Source organism: Mobula hypostoma, chromosome 4 (genome assembly GCF_963921235.1).
Source record: "Mobula hypostoma chromosome 4, sMobHyp1.1, whole genome shotgun sequence".
Classification (NCBI taxonomy): domain Eukaryota; kingdom Metazoa; phylum Chordata; class Chondrichthyes; order Myliobatiformes; family Myliobatidae; genus Mobula; species Mobula hypostoma.
In genome coordinates, this window is record NC_086100.1 from 60792217 (window position 1) to 60814604 (window position 22388).

A 22388-nucleotide genomic window follows, 5' to 3' on the forward strand; every position below is an offset into this window, starting at 1 on the left:
CGCAGGATTCCTTCCCCTGTTTCTGTCAATGTCACTGGTGACAATATGCACCATTACCTCTAGCTGTTCCCCTCCCCCTTGAAAAAATGCTGCTCTGATACATCCTAGCACCCGGGAGGCAACATACCATCCTGGTGTCTCTTTTGCGGCAACAGAATCCCCTTTCTGTCGCCCTAACCATTGAGTCCTCTCAAACTACCGCACTGCCTGACACAACCCTTCCCAGTCGAGCCTCAGAGGTAGTCACAGTGTCACCAGCCTGGTGATTTGATTGGTCACATCCCCAGCGGTATCCAAAGGGATATATTTGTTTCTAAGGAGAATGGCCACAGGGGAATCCTACACTGACTTCTTAATCCTCTTACCTCTCCTGGTGGTCACCCATCTACTGTCTGAAGCCTGTTCTCTGGGGGGGGGGGGGGGGGGTGACCATTTCTTCAAAAGTCTCATCTATAATATCTTCAGCCTCCCGAATGATTCCAAATGCATCCAACTCCAACTCCTTGACCCAGTCAGTCAGGCACTGAAGCTAGATGAACTTCCCGTAGACGTAGTCATCAAGAAAGCCATCAGGTATTCTGAATATGCACATCCATATTAACCTTTTAAAGAAATCTGAAGAACTTTTGGGTGCACGTGTCTGTCTGCTTTTTGTAAACAATTTAAAAACTATTCTGAGATGGAAATCTGCCTTCATCAGATACACAGGCATTAGGATCAACTGAGTTGCAGAAAAGACTCATGAAATGTCCAAAAGCAGAAAACAGAAGTCGCAATTCACAAAGAAGAACAGGGTGAAATTAAATTACATCGAATTCAGGAAACAAAACAGAGCCCATAAGTAATGAAGTCGCACACTTGTCATGAATTTTAGATGTAAATTGGGGTGGAGTATCATGTTATGTTGTGCATTTTGTGAGAAATTAACTCCAGGTTGCTTATCAAATTGCTTCAATAAAAAGGTAGGGCTGTCCATTTACACACAGCATTTCCAACAAAGCTTCTGGGAGATAAATTAACATACAGTTCAACAAGCTGCTCACATAATTAGAACGGTAATTGCTCAACCAATACAGATACTTGATCAAAGGCCAAAGATCAGCCTGCACATTACTCATAGCTTCTTTTACTCAGGAAATATCATGCAAATTTCGCAGCTTTAAGCCTGTAGAACCCCAGTCTTTTCCAATTCTCAGTCAACAATGTATAACAAGATAGACGACTAACAGTTTTAATTTTAATCGATCTAGCAGGATTTGGTGTTGTACTTTTTACAGACATCTTTTTTCCACTATTATAATTCACTTAAGAAAACAACAGTTCAAATGCATGCCCTGCCAAGTACTTGCAAATTGGCAAACAGTTACAGTGCAAAAATATTCCTCAATTCGTTAATCTACGATGAACATGTTTCTCCAATTGAGTGCCAAACTAGACTCCTCCTGTCTATATCAACTATGGTGATAGTGGAAACCCAGATTATTTACGCTGTTTAGCTGGATTGTCCACTGCTCAAGAAACATAATTAGTTACTTGTTACAAGATGTACTTTCTTGGTGGTAAACTCTCCACAACTCAACCTGTACTGCTGGCTTCTGTGAAACCCTTTGATTTTGCTACATGCATGAGGGCTTTGTTTTTCAGTTCATGTTCTCCTTCACAATGTGGCAGCTGTTTCCCGCTGTAACACACGCTTTTGTAATCAAGGTTCTTGTTTATTAACTTCAGCTGTACTTACCCTCAGTTTTAAACATTTATATCCAGGCAGATAATTCCGTATCTGCTAAAATTCAAACCTTTCATTGTAATCCTAACATCCATTTTCCTTCTGGTTTAATTTCAGTGGCAAACATGATAGCAACAACTCCAGAGCTTGTGAAGGACAAGATACTTTCCCAAGCAAGGATGGATCAGAGCTTCACCTTTCCACTTAAAAAAGGAATACTTCACACATGCTCTTTACACTATGGATGAAACTTGTTGAGAAATCCACTTCCAGACCGTGACAATGATGGATTCAAAGCAGCATTTTACCTAACATCATTCAGTGACCAAAATGGATAAAATGATGATTTACAACAAAGTTATCAATGAAGCACACGAAACTTTATTTGTTAAGCTGTTGATCCAATCAAATTGCTTTGATTCCCAGGTACTTGGTGATTTCAGTGTGCATTCAAGCTTTTACCACTTCATTCTACCAAAGAAGAAACACAATCTAATTCGACCTTGATCATGTTTTGTGAATTCAACGATAAACAGTTTGTGTTTGAATTGTAAATAGTTCAGTGCTCCAGTCTCATTGTGCCCAGAAATTAATATTTAAATCTTTCAAGAGATATTCATGCAAACATTTTTATGCACGCGCTATACCAAAGGTAAATTTAAAACACGCGTATTTGACATCTACGTGTTAAAGTGATCGAATTTACTTGTTAGTTGTTTAATCATTGGGACGTATACATGAATGCTATACATAAAGTAATAAAATTCAAATTAACTTTAAAAACTAAGTTCACTCATTTATTTGCTTCAGTGATATATACAGGCTTCTTAGAAAATTATGAATTGAAATAATCAGAAATAAAGCAAGCTGTCTGATCCTTGTATACTGAACCAAGGAGTGCAATTTACACACAGGAGTAATCAGCAAAAACACAATTTCCTTAACATTTCAATCTAGTTGTGCACAGGCAACCCCCGGACTGGGTGGGGAATTGCATTATAATATCGTTCGCATTCATTTTGAGAGGACTAGAATACAAAGGCAAGGATGTACTGTTGAGACATTATAAGGCACTGGTGAGGCCTCACAGAGCATTCTGAACAATTTTGGGCCCCTGATCCAAGAAGGGATGTGCTGACATTGGAGAAGGTTGAAAGGAGGTTCACAAAAATGATTCCAGGATTGAAGGCTTGTCATATGAAGAGTGTTTGATGACTCTGGGCCTGTACTCACTGAAATTCAGAAGAATGAGGGGTGACCTCAATGAAACCTATCAAATGTTGAAAGGCCTCAATAGAGTGGACGTCGAGAGGATGTTTCCTATGGTGGGAGAGTCCAAAACCAAAGCCCCAATTTTAAAATGGAGATTAGAAGGAATTTCTTTAGCCAGAGAGTGGTGAGTCTGTGGAATTAATTGCCAGGCAGCTGTGGAGGCCAAATCATTGGGTATATTTAAGGCAGAGGTTGATAGATTATTGATTAGTCAGGACATGAAGGGATATGGGGAGGAGGCAGGAGATGGTGGCTGGGAGGGAAAATGAATCAGACATGATTTTCTGTGATATAAAGTTACATCATTTGCACATGCATAAACAAATTGAAAAACAAGTGCTTATTTATCTACATTTTCCACAAATTCTGTTAGAGTAGTTTTTATTCTGCATATCAATATTTTGGGTCATAATTTGTGAACTTAGCAAGCATTATTTTTTGATGTCCAAATAGCCATAATGCAGGGGTCACCTGCACTCAGTTTTGCACACAATGCTGGATATGAGTAAAATGATCATTAGAACAGTACCAAAGAGATTATGGAAGCTGATTCATACTTGGCCTGACTCAAGTTTTAAAATGCTCAACTCTTTATACTCAGCCAATGTGATATATAAAAAAATACACTCAGCCAATTTGATACAAAGGAAATGAAAGCAAACCTCAACCAGAATTTTCACTCCCAAGGAAGTGCAATCTAGTATTAGCTTCAGACCTTTACATTTTCTACCCCTTGCTCAACAGGTATTCTCCAATCCTTGAAGATCCTCCCAATAACTGTTCAGCTGCTGTGGAGTGATGCCATGTACTGCAATTACCCTGCTGAACAGACATTTGTCAAATTTCAGCTGGTTTAGGAAGAACAACTCTTTTTCTGGAATATGTAGATTTACATCTAATATCTTCAAACAAATGCCAACAAATACATCCTCAAATCTAATTGGTTTAATATGTCCCATCAACTTAAAAATCTTTAAACTCAATTCCCCAGAAAAAACATAACCAAGGCCACTACAATATGGAGGATATATACTAAAAGGGTAGTCAGCTTTTGAAATGTATGCCTTTTTAACAAAACCTCGGTGTGGTCCTGTGTTGATAAAGGGATAGCCTGTAAAAAAGTCACTGGAAACACTTTTGTTAACTTTTAGCAGATAATTAACTAAATTCTTTGTATTTAGAAATACATCAGAGTCTATTTTCATCACATATTCAGCATTGGGACAAAACTCTGAAATCCACTGAAATGCCATTATTGTCTTCAAGGTCAGGTTATTGTAAGATTCAATAAAATTCTGACTAATTATATCTCCATATTGAGCAAATTCTTCTTGCACTGGTTGCTTCCCTTGATTTTCATGTTCAGCATCTCTTCCAATCAAGAACAGAGTCAAGACTTTTTTGCCCAACCACATCCGTTTCTGTCCCCACGTTACTCTGATTGCCTGCCGAGCTTCTACTTCATTTGGTCTTGTAGCAACTAGTATAACTAGAAAATGATTGTCACCTTCACATTTCAGATGTGGAGTCAATGTAAAATTGAAGTTCCACTTATAGATCGGCTGTTGACTATAGAAGAACCACCAATCAATCTTTTCCTTTGGTTTCTCTGTGCAAAATATTAACCAAAATATAACACTGAACAGAATGAGTAAGAACAGTTGCTTCCACCAGGAAATTGGTTTCATCTTCATTGGATGAATAAAACGCTGTTGTTGTCAGCAGTACAGTCAGTCTTTTTTCTCCCCTCTCACAATCTGCAAAAAAAAAAAATTCAGTTTTCAGGTTCAGATGATTAACAACACACTATTTCACCTTACTATGTTTTTTTTTGTTAAAGACAACTTTCTCTAGGAAATATTCTGTTGTACCTCTCCACAAAGTAAGTGATTTTAATTGTACATTTTAGTTTTTGCACTAAAAATCAGAGCCAACTTGGTGAAGGAATGTTCATGCGAAAGGACACTTTCCAGGTAACAGTAGATATCATGGGCATATTGGCAGCAAACCACTTGGGGGCAGGTTTCATCATTATTTACCATATCACATGGCTCTGAAACATATCACATGGCTCTGAAACATTTCCAACACTATTGAGTATATTCTATTTTTATTTTATGCAAAGCTCTATACTTCCTCATATTTTCTAACCAACACAGTTGGAAGCTCATACAGAAACCCATGCTTTGTCTTCCTTGTAACCTAGTTGCCTCATATTCTCACCAAATCTACTACTTAAATTTACCAGGAACAATTAATACGACCACTTAGCCCATTGAGTCTGCTCCACCATTCCATCATGGCTGATTTATTTTCCCTCTCATCCCCATTCTCCTGGCTTCTCCCAGAAACACTTAGTGCCTCTATTAATCAAGAACCTTTAAATACAGCCAATGAATTGTCTTCCACAGCCATCTGTGGCAATAAATTCCACAGATTCACCATCCTCTGGCTAAAGAAAATCCTCCTCATCTCTGTTCTAAAGGGATGTACTTCTATTCTGAGGTTGCGCTCTCTGGTCCTAGACACCCCCATTATAGGAAACATCCTCTCCACATCCACTCCATCTAGGCCTTTTAATATTCGATAGTTTTTAATGAGATCCACACTCATTCTTCTAAACTCTAGCGAGTACAGGCCCAGAGCCATCAAATGCTGCTCATATGCTTGCATTCCTGCAATCATTCTCACGAACCTCTCTGAATGCTTCCATTGTCAGCGCATTCTTTCTTAGATAAGGGGCGCAAAACTGCTCACATTTATACTTGCCAATTAACCTACACAAGTATCGGACGGAGGAGGGAACTGAGCAGCCAGATGAAATCCGTGCAAACAGAAGAACGCACAAATTCCGCATTTTAAATTTGGCATGACAAGTTCTTCAGGCCAACTACTCTTCATACTTCCATGCCTGCCTGGACCATTGGTATTTTGACAGCAAGACGACATATTTTACAAATGGGTAACAATTAGAGCAGGAACTGCATGTATTTAAAATCAATGGAGTGTCCTATTTAATAGAGGTGGGTTACTATACAAAACAGTACAAGAAATGAGACTGATTGGTCTACTAGGAGCTGGCATTGATTTGAAAGGCCAAAAGGACCTTTTCTGTACTATGACAATTCAATGACTCTGTGAACACAGGCCAGTTTAGAATTTCCACATTCATAATTTGTATTACAAACTCACCTCACCAAATTTTGCATTTCTGATGTAATTCCAGACACAGTAGGTGAACGAACAGAATATAGCAAAAAGCGGACAACAGCTTTCTACACATGAAGGATAGGATTAAGTGAAAGAAAAATCTCCATGTATGGGAACTATAAACAACTTTGGTCAAATGCAATGAAACTTATAATAAAATATATTTGAAACATCGTAATGTTGATTTGCTGAGATATCTTCGATTTTGCTGTTTGTCTGGGTTTTTAGTTTCAGGAATGATAGTGACATTTACCTGGTTCCTGAGAAGCACATGTACTATAGAATGCCAAAGATCCTCCTTTCGACTAAGTGGAGATAATGCGTAGTACATACTGCCATTTACCACAAATAATTCTGTTGGATTTTAATTTACAAACAAAATTCAAAACTGAATGTTTCAAAAGCTAACAAAATAGCTCATGCAACTTCAAAGTAAACATTATAAAAGATAAAATTAACAAATTTATATATTCAGTAATTCACAGAAAACATAGAAAACCTACAGCACAATACAGGCCTTTCGGCCCACAAAGTTGTGCCAAACACGTCCCTACCTTAGAAATTACTAGACCTCCCCTTAGCCCGCTATTTTTCTAAGCTCCATGTACCTATCCAAAAGTCTCTTAAAAGACCCTATCATATCCGCCTCCACCACCGTTGCCGGCAGCCCATTCCACGCACTCACCATTCTCAAAATTTACCCCTGACATCACGTCAGTAACAACTCCACCAGCACCTTAAACCTGTGCCCTCTTGTGCCAACCATTTCAGCCCTGGGAAAAAGCCTCTGACTATCCACACGATCAATGCCTCTCATCATCTTGTACACCTCCATCAGGTCACCTCTCATCCCCCCTCGCTCCAAGAAGAAAAGGCCGAGTTCACTCAACCTATTTTCATAAGGCATGCTCCCCAATCCAGGCAACATCCTTGTAAATCTCCTCTGCACCCTTTCTATAGCTTCCACATCCTTCCTGTAGTGAGGCGACCAGAACTGAGCACAGTACACCAAGTGGGGTCTGACCAGGGTCCTATATAGCTGCAACATTACCTCTCAGCTCCTAAATTCAATTCCATGATTGATGAAGGCCAATAAACCATGTGCCTTCTTTACCACAGCGTCAACCTGCACAGCAGCTTTCAGTGACCTATGGACTCGGACCCCAAGATCCCGCTGATCCTCCACACTGCAAAGTCTTCCCATTAATACTATATTCTGCCATCACATTTGTCTGGGTTGAACTCCATCTGCTACTTCTCAGCCCACTTTTGCATACTATCAGTGTCTCTCTGTAACCTCTGTCAGCCCTCCACACTATCTACAACAGCGCCAACCTTTGTGTCATCAGCAAACTTACTAACCCATCCCTCCACTTCCTCATCCAGGACTTTCATAAAAATCACGAAGAGAAGGGGTCCCAGAACAGGTCCCTGAGGCACACCTCTGGTCACCAACCACCATGCAGAATATGACCCGTCTACAACCACTCTTTGTCTTCTGTGGGCAAACCAGTTCTGGATCCGCAAGGCAAGGTCCCCTTGGATCCCATGCCTCCTTACTTTCTCAATAAGCCTTGAATGGGGTACCTTATCAAATGCCTTACTGAAATCCATATACACTACATCTACTGCTCTTCCTTCATCAATGTATTTAATCACATCCTCAAAAAATTCAATCAGGCTCATAACCTGCCCTTGACAAAGCCATGCTGTCTATTCCTAATCATATTATACCTCTCCAAATGTTCATAAATCCTGCCTCTCAGGATCTTCTCCATCAACTTACCAACCCCTCACTGGTCTATAATTTCATGGGCTATCCCCATTCCCTTCCTTGAATAAAGGAACAACATCCGCAACCCTCCAATCCTCTGGAACCTCATTGATGATCATTGCCAGAGGCTCAGGAATCTCCTCCCTCGCCTCCCACAGTAGCCTGGGGTACATCTCATCCGGTCCCAGCAACTTATCCAACTTGATGCTTTCCAAAAGCTCCAGCACATCCTCTTTATAATATCTACCTGCTCAAGCTTTTCAGTCTGCTGCAAGTCAGCACTACAATCACCAAGATCCTTTTCCATAGTGAATACTGAAGTAAAGTATTCATTAAGTACCTCTGCTATTTCCTCTAGTTCCATACACACTTTCCCACTGTCACACTTGATAGGTCCTATTCTTCCACGTCTTATCCTCTTGCTCTTCACATATTTATAGAATGCCTTGGGGTTTTCATTAATCCTGCCCACCAAGGCCTTCACATGGTCCCTTCTGACTCTCCTAATTTCCTTCTTAAGCTCCTTCCTATTAGCCTTATAATCTTCTAGATCTCTAATATTGCCTAGCCCTCTGAACCTTTTGTTAGCTTTTCTTTTCTTCTTGACTAGATTTATTACAGCCTTTGTGCACCACGGTTCCTATACCCTACCATAAATTCCCTGTCTCATTGGAACGTACCTATGCAGAACTCCACACAAATATCCCCAGAACATTTGCCACATTTCTTCCCTACCTTTCCCTGAGAACATCTGTTCTCAATTTAAGCTTCCAATTTCCTGTCTAATAGCCTCATAATTCCCTTTACTCCAATTAAACACTTCTCTAACTTGTCTGTTCCTATCTCTTACTCACTCTTCCTTCAGTTAGTCCTGACGAAGGGTCTCGGCCTGAAACGTCGAATGCACCTCTTCCTACAGATGCTGCTTGGCCTGCTGTGTTCACCAGCAACTTTGATGTGTGTTGTGTAAAGGAGATAGAATTGTGTTCACTATCTCCAAAATGCTCTCCCACTGTGAGATTTGACACCTGACCATGTTAATTTCCCAATACCAAATCAAGTACAGCCTCTCCTCTTGTAGGCTTATCTACATATTGTGTCAAGAAGCCATCCTGAACACACCTAACAAACTCCACCCCATCTACACCCTTTGCTCTAGGGAGATGCCAATCAATATTTGGGAAATTAAAATCTCCCATCACGCAACTCTGTTATTATTACACCTTTCCAGGATCTGTTTCCCTATCTGCTCCTCAATATCCCTGTTACTATTGGGTGGTCTATAAAAAACACCCAGTAGAGTTATTGGCCCCTTCCTGTTCCTAACCTCCACCCACAGAGACTCCGTAGACAATCCCTCCATAATGTCCACCTTTTCTGCAGCCGTGACACTATTTCTGATCAACAGTGCCACGCCCCCACCTCATCTGCCTGCCTCCCTGTCCTTTCTGAAACATCCATAACCTGGCACTCTAAGTAACTATTCCTGTCCCTGAGCCATCCAAGTCTCTGTAATGGCCACCACATCATAGCTCCAAGTACTAATCCACGCTCTAAACTCATCCGCTTTGTTCATAATACTCCTTGCATTAAAATAGTCACATCTCAAACCATCGGTCTGAGTGTGTACCTTCTCTATCATCTGCCTAACCTCCCTCTCGCACTGTCTCCAAGCTTTCTCTATTGTGAGCCAACCACCTCTTCCCCAGTCTCTTCAGTTCCATTCCCATCCCCCAACAATTCTAGTTTAAACTCTCCCCAGTAGCCTTAGCAAACCTCCCCTGCCAGGATATTGGTCCCCCTGGGATTCAAGTGCAACCCAACCTTTTTGTACAAGTCACACCTGCCCCAAAAGAGGTCCCAATGATCCAGAAATCTGAATCCCTGCCCCCTGCTCCAATCCTTCAGCCACGCATTTATCCTCCACCTCATTCTATTCCTATACTCACTGTCACGTGGCACAGGCAGTAATCCCGAGATTACTATCTTTGCGGTCCTGTTTCTCAACTTCCTTCCTAACTCACTGTACTCTTTTTTCAGGACCTTTTCCCTTTTCCTACCTATGTCATTGGTACCAATATGTACCACGACCTCTGGCTGTTCTCCCTCCCACTGCAGGATATCGTGGACGCAATCTGAAACATCCTGGACCCTGGCACCTGGGAGGCAAACTACCATCCGAGTTTCTTTCCTGCGTCCACAGAATCACCTGTCTAACCCCCTAACTATAAAGTCCCCTATCACTACTGCCTTCCTCTTCCTTTCCCTACCCTTCTGAGCCACAGAGCCAGACACCATGCCAGATGCCCAACCACTGTTGCTTCCCCCGGGTAGGCTGTCCCCCCCAACAGTACTCAAATGGGAGTACTTATTGTCAAGGGGTACAGCACAGAGGTACTCCCTAGTACCTAACTCTTCCCTTTCCATCTCCTGACTGTGACCCACTTGTCTGTCTCTCGTGGTCCCAGTGTGACCACCTGCCTGTAACTCCCCTCTATCACCTCCTCGCTCTCCCTGACCAGATGAAGGTCATCGAGCTGCATCTCCAGTTCCCTAACGCGGTCCCTTAGGAGCTGCAGCTTGACACAGCTGGTGCAGATATGGCCGTCCAGGAGGCTGGGAGACTCCAGGAGCTCCCACATCTGACACCGAGCACAGGAAACCGGCCTCACACACATAGAACTTCTTTCCGCAATTAACACAGGTAGACCTACCTCGCCTCATTACTGCCTAAGCCTGTTGAGCCAAAGCCCTACCACTCTGCTACCTCTTACTCTACTGCCCACTCCGAATGCTGCCCGCTGGATATGACGGTCTTCTTTTTAAACTTTCCCCGCTCTACTGGCTGACGTCATGCGTCTGTGCAGTCTTGCCTCTCTTTTACCCCAAGTAGTAAAACTGCTTTTGATTCAGTGGTCTTTGATTTTTTTTCTCCCCCATCTGACTCCCAAAGCCTCCTCTGAAATGTAAAACATTCAGTACAAGCATTATTCCTTGTAAAAATTACACTTCTGACTGCATCACATTCATAAGAATTGGCTGTTCTACAGTAAATTGCACTTGGTTTCTGTGTCACTGGAAGTAATTAATTGGTCAATCATAAACTATTGTAAACTAATAACCCTGACCAAATAGAAAATAAGACAAAGACTTGCAGTGCTCATTTGTTTTGCATTATCCATTGTTAATCCTGTACACTTTCACAGACTAATATCAGAAGCCTAATATCAACAAAGTCAATTTCAAAGAAAATTTATTATCAAAGTACATATACTACATTGGCATCTAGCAGGCACTTACATGAAAAACAAAGAAATAAAATCGAACCTATAAAATCTATCCATAATTATATACTGACAAGCAACCAATGTGCAAAAGAAGACAAACTATACAAATAAAAAAATACTGAAATCAGGATTTGTAAAGTGTCCTTGAAAGAGAGTCTGTAAATCATAGAAACACACATCAAAGTTGCTGGTGAAAGCAGCAGGCCAGGCAGCATCTCTAGGAAGAGGTACAGTCGGCTTTTCGGGCCAAGACCCTTCATCAGGACTACTCACTCTTCCTTCAGTTAGTCCTGACGAAGGGTCTCGGCCCGAAACGTCGACTGTACCTCTTCCTAGAGATGCTGCCTGGCCTGCTGCGTTCACCAGCAACTTTGATGTGTGTTGCTTGAATTTCCAGCATCTGCAGAATTCCTCGTGTTACTGTAAATCGTAGAATCGATTTGGAGTTGTGGTCAGTGAAGTTACCCAAACTGGTTCAGGAGTCTGATAGTTGTAGGTTAAAAACAGTTCCTGAACACGGACTTATCACAGAAACAGAACAAGGACTTCTGGATGGTGGGGGTCTTTGATAGTGGATGCCGCTTTCTTGTGGCAGCGCTCCTTATAAACGCACTCAAGGATGCAGGGGGCTCTGCCTGCGACGGACTGGGCTGTATCCACTACTTTCTGTAGTCTTTTCCATTCCTGGATATTGGCATTTTCATACCAGGTCATGATGCAAAGGGTTAGAATACTGTGTGCTGTGCATCTATAGAACTTTATCAAAGATTCTGGTGATATGCCAAATCTACACAAACTTCTAAGAAGGTAGAGGCACTGTCATGCCTTCTTTGTGGTGGCGTTTATATGCTGTAGCCAGGACAGACCCTTTGATATAGTAACACCAAGGAATTTGAGGCTTCTGACACTCTCCACCTCTGATTCTCTAATGAGGACGGGCTCATTGAATTCTGGCTTCTTCCTCCTATAGACAAGAAAGCAGCTCTTTGCTCCTGTTCAATGAGAGATTGTTGCTGGGGTACCACTCGACCAGATTTGTAATCTCCCTCACATATATCAATTTATCACCATCTTTCATTCAGCCAACAACAATGGTGTCATCAGCAAAATTAAATACAGCATTGGAGCTGTACTTAGCCACATAATCACAGGTATAACATGAGATAAGCACAGGGCAAAGCATACAGCCTTGTGGGACACATATGCTGATGGTGAGTGTGAATGAGACACTGTTTCCAGTCTATACTAACAAGCTGCATCACTGCATCATACAGAAATTGCACTGCGGCAGACAGAAAGGCTCTACAACGGGTAGTCAAAACCGACCAACAGGACTCAAATGCAGAAAGCTGCCAGAAAAAGGCCAGTAATATCATGATGCATCCCACGCACTGCTCGTCCCACTTCCTTCGGTGTGGAGGTTATGCAGCATACACTCCAGGGTCACCAGATTCAAAAACAGTTACTTTGCCAAACAGGCTGATCAACAACTCCTCTCAGTAACCCACCCCACCACCAACAACTTATCAAATCCTGTCAGGGTCACCTTACATACAGTCACTCCATACCTAGCGTAACTTCATGGGCATACAATCAATGTATATAAGCTATCTTATGTATTTATATTCACTGTGTTTTTTCGTATTATTGGGTTCTTTATCGTATTGTTTGTTTTAGTTTTGCTTTGCATTGGATTGGGAATAACAATTATTTACTTTACACTTGTGTACTGGAATGATATTAAACAATTTTGAATCTAACTGGGGTGTGCCAGTTAGAAGATTTAAGATTCAGTTGCACAGGGAGCTATCGAGACCCAGGTCTTCGAAACATAGAAAACCTATAGCACAATACAGGCCCTTCAGCCCACAATGCTGTGCCAAACATTTACTTACTTTAGAAATTACCAAGAGTTACCCATAGCCCTCTATTTTTCTGAGCCCTACGTACCTATCCAGGAGTCTCTTAAAAGACCTTATCGTATCTGCCTCCACCACCATTGCTGGCAGCCCATTCCATGCACCGACCACTCTCTGCGTAAAAAAACTTATCCCTGACATCTCCTCCGTACCTGCTTCCAACCACCTTAAAACTGTGTCCTCTCATGTTAGCCATTTCAGCCCTGGGAAAAAGCCTCTGATTATCCACCTGATCAATGCCTCTCATCATCTTATATACCTCTATCAGGTCACCTCTCATCCCCGCCGCTCCAAGGAGAAAAGGCCGAGTTCACTCAACCTATTCTCATAATGCATGCTCCCCAATCCAGGCAACATCCTGGTAAATCTCCTCTGCACCCTTTCTGTAGTTTCCACATCCTTCCTGTAGTGAGGTGACCAGAACTGAGCACAGTCTTGAAGCTTAGTGATAAATTAAGGGGATGAGAGTACAGGTGTCCCCCGCTTTTCAAACGTTCGCTTTACGAAACCTCACTGTTACGAAAGACCTACATTAGTACCCTGTTTTCGCTTTCAGATGGTGTTTTCACTGTTACTAAAAAAAAGCAGCGCACGATAAAAGGCAGTGCGCACCCCAAACAGCCGCTCTCCCCCGGATTCGGAACTGCATTCTCGCCAGAATTGCTTAAACACATGCCTGTGAGCAGTCGTTTGCAAGGTGAGTTCTATGGTATTGGAAAAGCCTAAAAGAGCTCGTAAGGGTGTTACGCTTAGCGTAAAACTAGACATAATTAAGCGTTTCGATCGTGGTGAATGAAGTAAGGACAAAGTGAGTTTGGCTTGTGGAAGCAGACGAACATGATGTTGAAGAGGTTTTGGCATCCCATGACCAAGATCTGATAGATGAAGAGCTGATGCAATTGGAAGAAAAAAAGATAACAATCGAAACCGAATGTAATAACGAACTGAACGTGAAGCAACTGCGTGAGATTTCTGCTGCAATGATAAAGTACAACTTTAATTTTGAAAGGGTACGTAGGTTTAGGGGATATTTGCAAGATGGTTTGAGTCCTTACAAAGAACTGTGTTATAGAAAAATGCGTGAGGCTCAGCAGTCAAGCAAGCCTTCCACATCAGCCACAGCAGACGACAAACCTCGACCTTCGACATCGAGGCAGGCAGGGATAGAAGATGACCTGCCTGCCCTAATGGAAACAGACAACACCCCAGTGCCTCACCACCCCAACCCCCAGGCCACGGACAGGTACCGATTCGCAAGAATCCCAGATCAGAGACGACGCAATCGAAAATCAGCACTGATCTGGGCCGACAATTATGTGCTGGGCGGCACCTAATTAATTAGCATGTTTGTTTCGGATTTTTTCTTAAAGATGTGCTGTGTGCCTCCCGGCTACCGCTGCACCCCTGCATGCTTCGCAGATCGGTATCGGTTGGTGGCCTGGAGGGTGGGGCCCACTGCACCACCCCAGCCTGCGACGACTCAGTCTAACACACCACCAGTGTGCTCGGCGCTGTCCCGATTCCGGTAAGTGAAACTACATGGTACATACATTATTTCTACTTTATATAGGCTGTGTATTTTTACGTGTTATTTAGTATGATTTGACAGCTTCATAGCTTAAAGGTTACTGGATAGCGCTTGTGCTGTGTTTTTGCCAACAGCGCTTGCGTGAGATTTTCACTATGGAGAACAGTGTAGTAATGATTGTGGAAAAGTATTTCTACTTTATATAGGCTGTGTATTTATCATATCATTCCTGCTTTTACTATATGTTACTGTTGTTTTAGTTTTTATGTGTTATTTGGCATGACTTGGTAGGTTATTTTTGGGTCTGCGAACGCTCACAAAATTTTCCCATATAAATAAATGGTAATTGCTTCTTCGCTTTACGACATTTCAGCTTACGAACCATTTCATAGGAACGCTCTACCTTCGGATGGCGGGGGAAACCTGTATTGAATGCTGAGCTATAATCATTTAAGAGCATCGTTACGCAGGTACCTTCATAGCTTAGGTGTTCCAGAGTTGAGTAAAGAGCCAATGAAATGGTATTTGTTGTTTATCTGTTGTGACAGCTGGCAAATGGAGTGGATATACTTCATCACAAAGCCTTCAAAGCACTTCCTCACAATGGTTGTAAGGGCTACTGGATGATGGTCACTGAGGCAGCTTACCACCTTCGGCACCAGGATCATTAAAGCCTGCTTGAAGCAAACAGTACTTCAGACTTTTGAGGCCAGAGGCTCAAGATGTCTATAAACACTCCACCCAGTTGATTAGCACAGGTTGTCCGTACTCGACCAAGTACACTGTCTGGAAGCATGGATTCACCCTCTTGAAGGAATCTCTCATGTTTGCCTCAGAGACTGAAATCAGAGGGTTGTCGAGGGCCATGGAGTGCTTGTGAAGGTGCCTCCATGTTCTGTCAAAGCGAGCAGAAAAGGAATTAAGCTTATCTGGGAGCTGAACCTTGTTGCCATTTATATTGCTTCATTTTGCTTTGTAGATGATGACAGCATTCAAATCCTGACATAGTGTTCAAGCGTCCTTCTGTGATTGAAGTTTGGTCTGGAATTGCCACTTTGCATGTGAGATGGCCTTCCAGATGTCATATCTGGACCTCTTGTTCTTTCCTGTGTTACGAGAATACACATAAAATTAAGATGTTTGCTGGCCTGGGCTAGCATCGGTGGCATCAGCAGTTGGTCTGCCACCTGCCCTCAGGGGAAGGAGAGATAAGGAACAATGGAGCAGCGTCTGGAGCTGTGTAATGAAGGAATGTGGGAGAGAGAGCTGTCTGGAGCGGCTCCCCTCTTTGAACCTTGAACTGTTTGAAGTGATGGACAGGCGATACCCCAGCAGGGGGATAAAAAGGGACAGGTTCGCTAAGACAGAAAGACACACACCACCCGAGGTAACGAAACCCTGGAAGCGGTGCGCCTCTCACGAGTGGGTGAGAAGTACCAGACAACGACAAGGGTGGAAAGGTACGATCAGCGGGAACCCGGTGTGTGTCCGCCCTTGCCTGGGTGCCGGGTTCACTGCAGAGGATCAACCGCATCTGGAGGAGGGGTCACAGTCGGTGACCTCAGGTGACATCACCAAGGACCCGCCCAAAAGCTGTTTGTGAGCCATCTCGCTGGTCTGTGAGTGAAGCAGTGTTCTGAATGATCAGTTGTTCCTATTCTATCTCTCTCTTCCCCCACGTTGTCCATCGCCATGGCAACGATTACTGCGAACTACTACCTGGACTGAACTTTGAGTCATTTTGAAATTGGTCATTTACCCCTAGACAACGATAGAGCTTGACTGATGCTGTTATCTTACTTCTGTGCACATGTGTGTTTATCATCACTGAACTGTTGCATTTATTATCCTTTCGATTACTGTGTTGCTTGTTTCTTTAATAAAACTTTCTTAGTTCTAGTACTCCAGACTCCAACTGAGTGATCCATTTCTGCTGGTTTGGCAACCCAGTTACGGGGTACGTAACACCTGGATCAACAGTCCAAACCACAGCGTTCAAACCCAGCAAATAAACAGTAGTGATATCTTAAAACAGTTCCAGCACTTGGATTCAAAGTGATCACCTTTAAAACTAATTAAATCTGGCTATCCAATAACTTAATGGTGGATAGCCGCCACCTTCTGCTCCGGAGTGTGCTATAGTGTTACATTCTAAATCCCTTCATCCAATCACACACACACACACACACACACAGGCCCTAACCTACATTTTATCTTCCCATCTTTGGCCATCCTAGTACCCTATCCCTGTTATCCGTCATATCCTATTAAAAAAAAACCCTGTACCCCTTAAAAAAGCTAAAAATACCCTGACCTGTGCTCTCTCACCCATGCCCAGCAACCCTTTTAATGTGAATTCCTGCACCCCCAATTCCCTTAGATTGATTATCATCATCTCTCTCTGTATCCCATATTTCCTGCAACTCAGAACTACATGTTCTACTGGCTCCTCTTCCTGGCATTTCCCTATTATTTTCAATGTTTTGTTTAATCCACAGTGCCCTAGCCTTAAACCTAGTCCACACAGTTTCCTCTCTTCTGTATCCACTACCCACCCTAGTACCTGCAACACCTTTTTTTGAATTTGATATAAATGCCTCCCTTTCCCCTCCCTTTCACATCTTTCTTGCCACATTTGGTTGATTTTTTCCCAGATTACACACTTAACCTCTGCTTTACTGATACTAATGTGCAATTCTATATTTTCTTTCTTTAACGCCCTCTTTGCCAACTCATCCACCGTCTCATTCCCCTTCACCCCTACATGTGCTGGAATGCATAAAAATTTTTTACCTGACCTGATTTGCAATTCTTGTGACTGACTGAAGGACTTCATAAAGTACATCCAATAACTCCATCCATGTTCAGCCCTTTTTAAAATCTTATAGACTTTAAATAATTCCTTTTTAATCTAATGCATTCTTAATTAAGAATTACAACTTATAAAAAATAAAGGTAATTTGCCTAGCAAAAAATTCACAAGATCATAAGATATAGGAGCACAATTAGGCCATTCAGCCCATTGAGTCTGCTCCACTATTCCATCAATGCTGCCTTATTATCCCTCTAAACCCCATCCTTCTGCATTCTCCTTTGACACCCTTACTAATCGAGAACCCAACACCTCCACTTTAAATATATTCAAAGACTTGGCCTCCACAGATTCACCACCCCCAAGCTAAAGAAATTCCCTCATCTCTGTTCAAAAGGGATGTCCCACTATCCTAAAGCTGTGCCTCCTGGTCCTAGACTCACCCACTATAGGAAACATCCACTCTATCTAGGTCTTTCAATACTCAATTGGTTTCAGTGAAAACCCCCACCACCTCATTCTTCTAAACTCCAGTGAGTACAGGCCCAGGACCATCAAATACTCTCATACATTAACCTTTTCATTCCTGGGTTCATTCTCCTAAACCTCTTCCGGGCCCTCTTCAATGTCAGCACATCCTTTCTTAGTTAGAGGCCCAAAACTGCTCACAATATTACAAGTGCGGTCTGACCAATGGTTATAAAGCCCCAGCATTGCATCGTTACTCTTATATTCTAGTCCTCTTAAAATGAATGCTAATATTGCATTCAGGGATTCATCTTCAAATCTGACTGAACGTGCCACAGTTGTTACCGACTTCGTAAAACATGTCGCGGATGACTGTGTGCCTACGAAAACTTGTTATGCATTCCCAAACAAACAGCCGTGGATTAACCAGGAGATTGATCGTCTGCTGGGGGCTAGATCTGTGGCATTCAAGTCTGGTGACCTAGGTCTGTACAAGAAAACCAGGAATGACTTGCAGAGGGATTTTTCAAGAGCAAAGAAACAATTCTGAGTGAGGTTGTACGCGACATCAGATGCACTTCAACTCTGACGGGGTTTGCAGGACGTTACTTCCTACAAAGCAAAACCCAATAGCATGAATGGCAGCAATGCTTCACTACCAGATGAGCTCAATGCCTGCTACACCCGCTTTGAAAGGGAGAATATAACTAAAGCTGCACCCATTGACCCTGTGATCTCCGTCTTTCAGGAGGGTGAACCCTCGCATGGTGGCAGGTCCCGATGGAGTACCTGGTAAGACTCTGAAAACTTGTGCCAACCAATTAGTGGGAGTATCCAAGGACATTTTTAACTACTCACTCCTACGGCTGGAAGTTCAAAAGGGCAACAATTAAACCAATGCCCAAGAGTAGCTTGAGCTGCTTCAATGACTATAGTCCAGTAGCACTCAAAACTACGGTGATGGCTAGAATGAACTCCTGCCTCAGCAACGACCCAGATCCACAGCAATTTGCCTATCACCACACTAGGTCTACAGCAGACGCAATCTCAATGGCTCTTCACATGGCCTTAGATCACCTGGACAAAACAAACCTGGGCCTCTGTACCTCCCTCTGCAACTGAATCCTTGACTTCCTCACTGGAAGACCACTACCTGTGTTGATGGGTGATAATATCTCCTCTTTGCTGATGATCTTCGCTGACGCACCTCAGAGATGCGTGCCTAGCCCACTGCTCTACTCTCTCTATAGCCATGACTGTATGGCTAGGTATAGCTCAAATGCCATGTATAAGTTTGGTGCTGATACAACCATTGGTGGTAGAATCTCAGATGGAGATGCGAGGGCGTACAGGAGCAAGATATACCAGCTAGTTGAGTGATGTCACAACAACAACCTTGCACTCAATATCAGTAAGACCAAAGAGCTGATTACGGACTTCAGGAAGGGAACACAAACCAATCCTCCAAGGGATTGGAATTGGAGAGAGTGAGCAGTTTCAAGTTCCTGGGTGTCAGATCTCTGAGGATCTAACCTGGTCCCAACATGCAGCTATAAAGAAGGAAAAGGCAAGACAGCGGCTATATTTCATTAGGAGTTTGAAGAAATTTGGTTTGTCATCTAAAACATTCAAAAACTTCTATAACCATACTGTGGAAAGCATTCTGACAGGCTGCATCACTGCCCTTACACTTCCTCCCTTACCACCATTCAGGGCCCCAAACAGTCCTTCCAGGTGAGGCAACACTTCACCTGTGAGTCGACTGGGGTGATATACTGCGTCCGGTGTTCCCGATGTGCCCTTTTATATATTGGCGAGACCCGACACAGACTGGGAGACCACTTTGCTGAACATCTACGCTCTGTCGGCCAGAGAAAGCAGGATCTCCCAGTGGCCACACATTTTAATTCCACATCCCATTCCCATTCTGACATGTCTATCCACGGCCTCCTCTACTGTAAAGATGAAGCCACACTCAGGTTGGAGGAACAACACCTTATATTCCGTCTGGGTAGCCTCCAACCTGATGGCATGAACATTGACTTCTCTAACTTCCGCTAAGGCCCCACCTCCCCCTCGTACCCCATCTGTTACTTATTTTTATGCACACATTCTTTCTCTCACTCTCCTTTTTCTCCCTCTGTCCCTCTGAATATACCTCTTGCCCATCCTCTGGGTCCCCCCCCCTTGTCTTTCTTCCTGAACCTCCTGTCCCATGATCCTCTCCTATCCCCTTTTGCCTATCACCTGTCCAGCTCTTGGCTCCATCCCTCCCCCTCCTGTCTTCTCCTATCATTTTGGATCTCCCGCTCCCCCTCCAACTTTCAAATCCCTTACTCACTCTTCCTTCAGTTAGTCCTGACGAAGGGTCTCGGCCTGAAACGTCGACTGCACCTCTTCCTACAGATGCTGCCTGGCCTGCTGCATTCACCAGCAACTTTGATGTGTGTTGCTTGAATTTCCAGCATCTGCAGAATTCCTGTTATTGGCTGCATTACTGTCTGGTTTGAGGGTGGGGGAGACTACTGCACAGGACCAAAAGAAGCTAGAGAAAGTTGTAAAATTAGTCAGCTGCATCTTGGGTACTAACCTCTGTAGTACCCAAGACATCTTCGAGGAGCAGTGCCTGAGAAAGGCAGCATCCATTATTAAAGACCCCCATCACCCACGATATGCCCTCTTCTCACTGTTACCATCAGGAAGGAAGTACAGAAGCCTGAAGGCACAAAGTCAGTAATTCAGCTTCTTCCCCTCTGCCATACAATTCCTAAGTGGACATTGAACCCGTGACCACTACCTCACTTTTTAAACAAAAAATTCTGTTTTGCACTTTTTTAATATACATATAAATACTTACTGCAATTGATTTACTTATTTTATTCTTTCTATATTATCAGAAATTGCATAGTTTAATGCAATTAACCTGCTACGAAGTTAACAAATTTCACAACACGTGCTGGTGACAATAAACCCGATTCTGATGAATTTGCCTTTCTTACCACCAACTCAACCTGCATGATACCCTTAGGAAATCCTGCACCAGGCCTCTATACTATATTCTGTAGCAAGCCTTATCTGCTCAAGGGGGCTTTTTTTTGGGGGGTAATTTTTGACCATTTTTACAGAACAGTGAGATAAAATTATTGTCACAAATTTGATGTTTAATTGTTAAGCCAGTAAAGATAAACTATATTTTAAAACACTGAATAAATTTATTATTAAGATTATCAACCATAAAATTCAGAGATCACAATTTATAAAACTAATTCTGGATTTAAAGTGAAATTCGCGAATTTCCAATTTTTACTGCGGCACCAGCCTCTCAGCAGATTGAAACAATTATGAAGATTACAAAGACATCAACATTTGTACAATTACATATGACGACTCATCGCCTAACCGCCTCTTTAGAATTTACATCGTTCCTTCCCTCACCTTCCTGACAAGACAGAAAAAGATCCGAAAGCCGAGGGAATGCGCTTTACAAGGCATTTTGAGCATTCTCATTAACCCCGCAGATCAAGTACAGAGGTGGCAGAAGCCATTTTCGTGCGAAAACTGGTTTTTCAACCAATTCGCTGGTCTCCTCTGGTAACCGCCAACCTGCACCGAACACCCACACGAACACACCCAACCCGCAGACATTTTTTAACATTTACGCGATAGCTATTGGTTAAAATTGGGAAGTTGTAAAGTTGTAAATGGGAAGCAGATGACAGGAACCGAAAGTGCATCTAACATCACCCTGCTTTATGTGGTCCGCCCTTAATCCTCTACCAGAGCAGATCTCTCAGCTAAATGCTCTCACTACCGGCGAATTCAACGTTACACATACCATGAGTAACTAACTGTTCAGTCGAAGTCTGAGCTCACCACATACTAATCTGCAGCGACAACTAAACATCTTTATCCTCAGATTTCTGTGTACCGGACTCTGCAAAATGAAGACGGGGCTGACTTCGCCTCAAGAAGAAAAACTAATAATAAACAAAAAAAGAAATGGATAAATCAGGCCAGATTGAAGGGCTGAATCTCGGACCCAGACCGGTAACTCACTTTACGTCAGCTATTCCTCCGAAAAGCCGCAGCTCACCGGCGAGGCTGGCTCTGACCCAAATACAACACATACCCGACTGTATATGGAGTCCGTGGCCATTTCACAGTCCTCAACTACCCCCGCGTACTACCGCTCAGCCAGGAAACTGGTCGAAATTAGACCAGCTTACGTCACGAGAACCAAGTATTCAGACAGAAACCGACCAGAAACCCGTCGCTAACGAGTCTGAGACCGTTATTGTAGGGAACCGACTGGCTACGGAGAAACTATACCACATACATAGTATGCATTTGCAAAAAAAAATCTAATAAGCCAATGGAAAGAGAACACAAAAT

At 42.8% G+C, this 22388-nt stretch overlaps 1 protein-coding gene across 6 annotated transcripts; it reads right to left on the bottom strand.

Moving 5' to 3' along the window:
• Positions 1–1917: 1917 nt before the first annotated feature.
• On the bottom strand, positions 1918–22185 carry LOC134344798 (UDP-GalNAc:beta-1,3-N-acetylgalactosaminyltransferase 1-like). 6 transcript variants are annotated; one of them, XM_063044895.1, is made up of 2 exons: positions 6462–6498; positions 1918–4755 (listed from the first exon to the last, which is right to left on the bottom strand). In XM_063044895.1, the coding sequence occupies exon 2, from the start codon at positions 4690–4692 to the stop codon at positions 3736–3738; it is 957 nt and encodes a 318-aa protein (XP_062900965.1). In that variant the 5' UTR covers positions 4693–4755; positions 6462–6498; the 3' UTR covers positions 1918–3735. The 6 variants fall into 6 exon arrangements, 5 of the variants coding, with proteins under 5 accessions (XP_062900965.1, XP_062900963.1, XP_062900960.1 ...); XM_063044893.1 differs by lacking the exon at positions 6462–6498 and adding an exon at positions 22126–22185 and having other exon boundaries at positions 1919–4755; XM_063044890.1 differs by lacking the exon at positions 6462–6498 and adding an exon at positions 22053–22177 and having other exon boundaries at positions 1919–4755.
• Positions 22186–22388: the final 203 nt, after the last annotated feature.

What these genes read in the sequence shown, in the direction of transcription:
- LOC134344798 (XM_063044895.1), bottom strand. Translation starts at nt 4,692, where the DNA reads ATGAAGATGAAACCAATTTCCTGGTGGAAGCAACTGTTCTTACTCATT.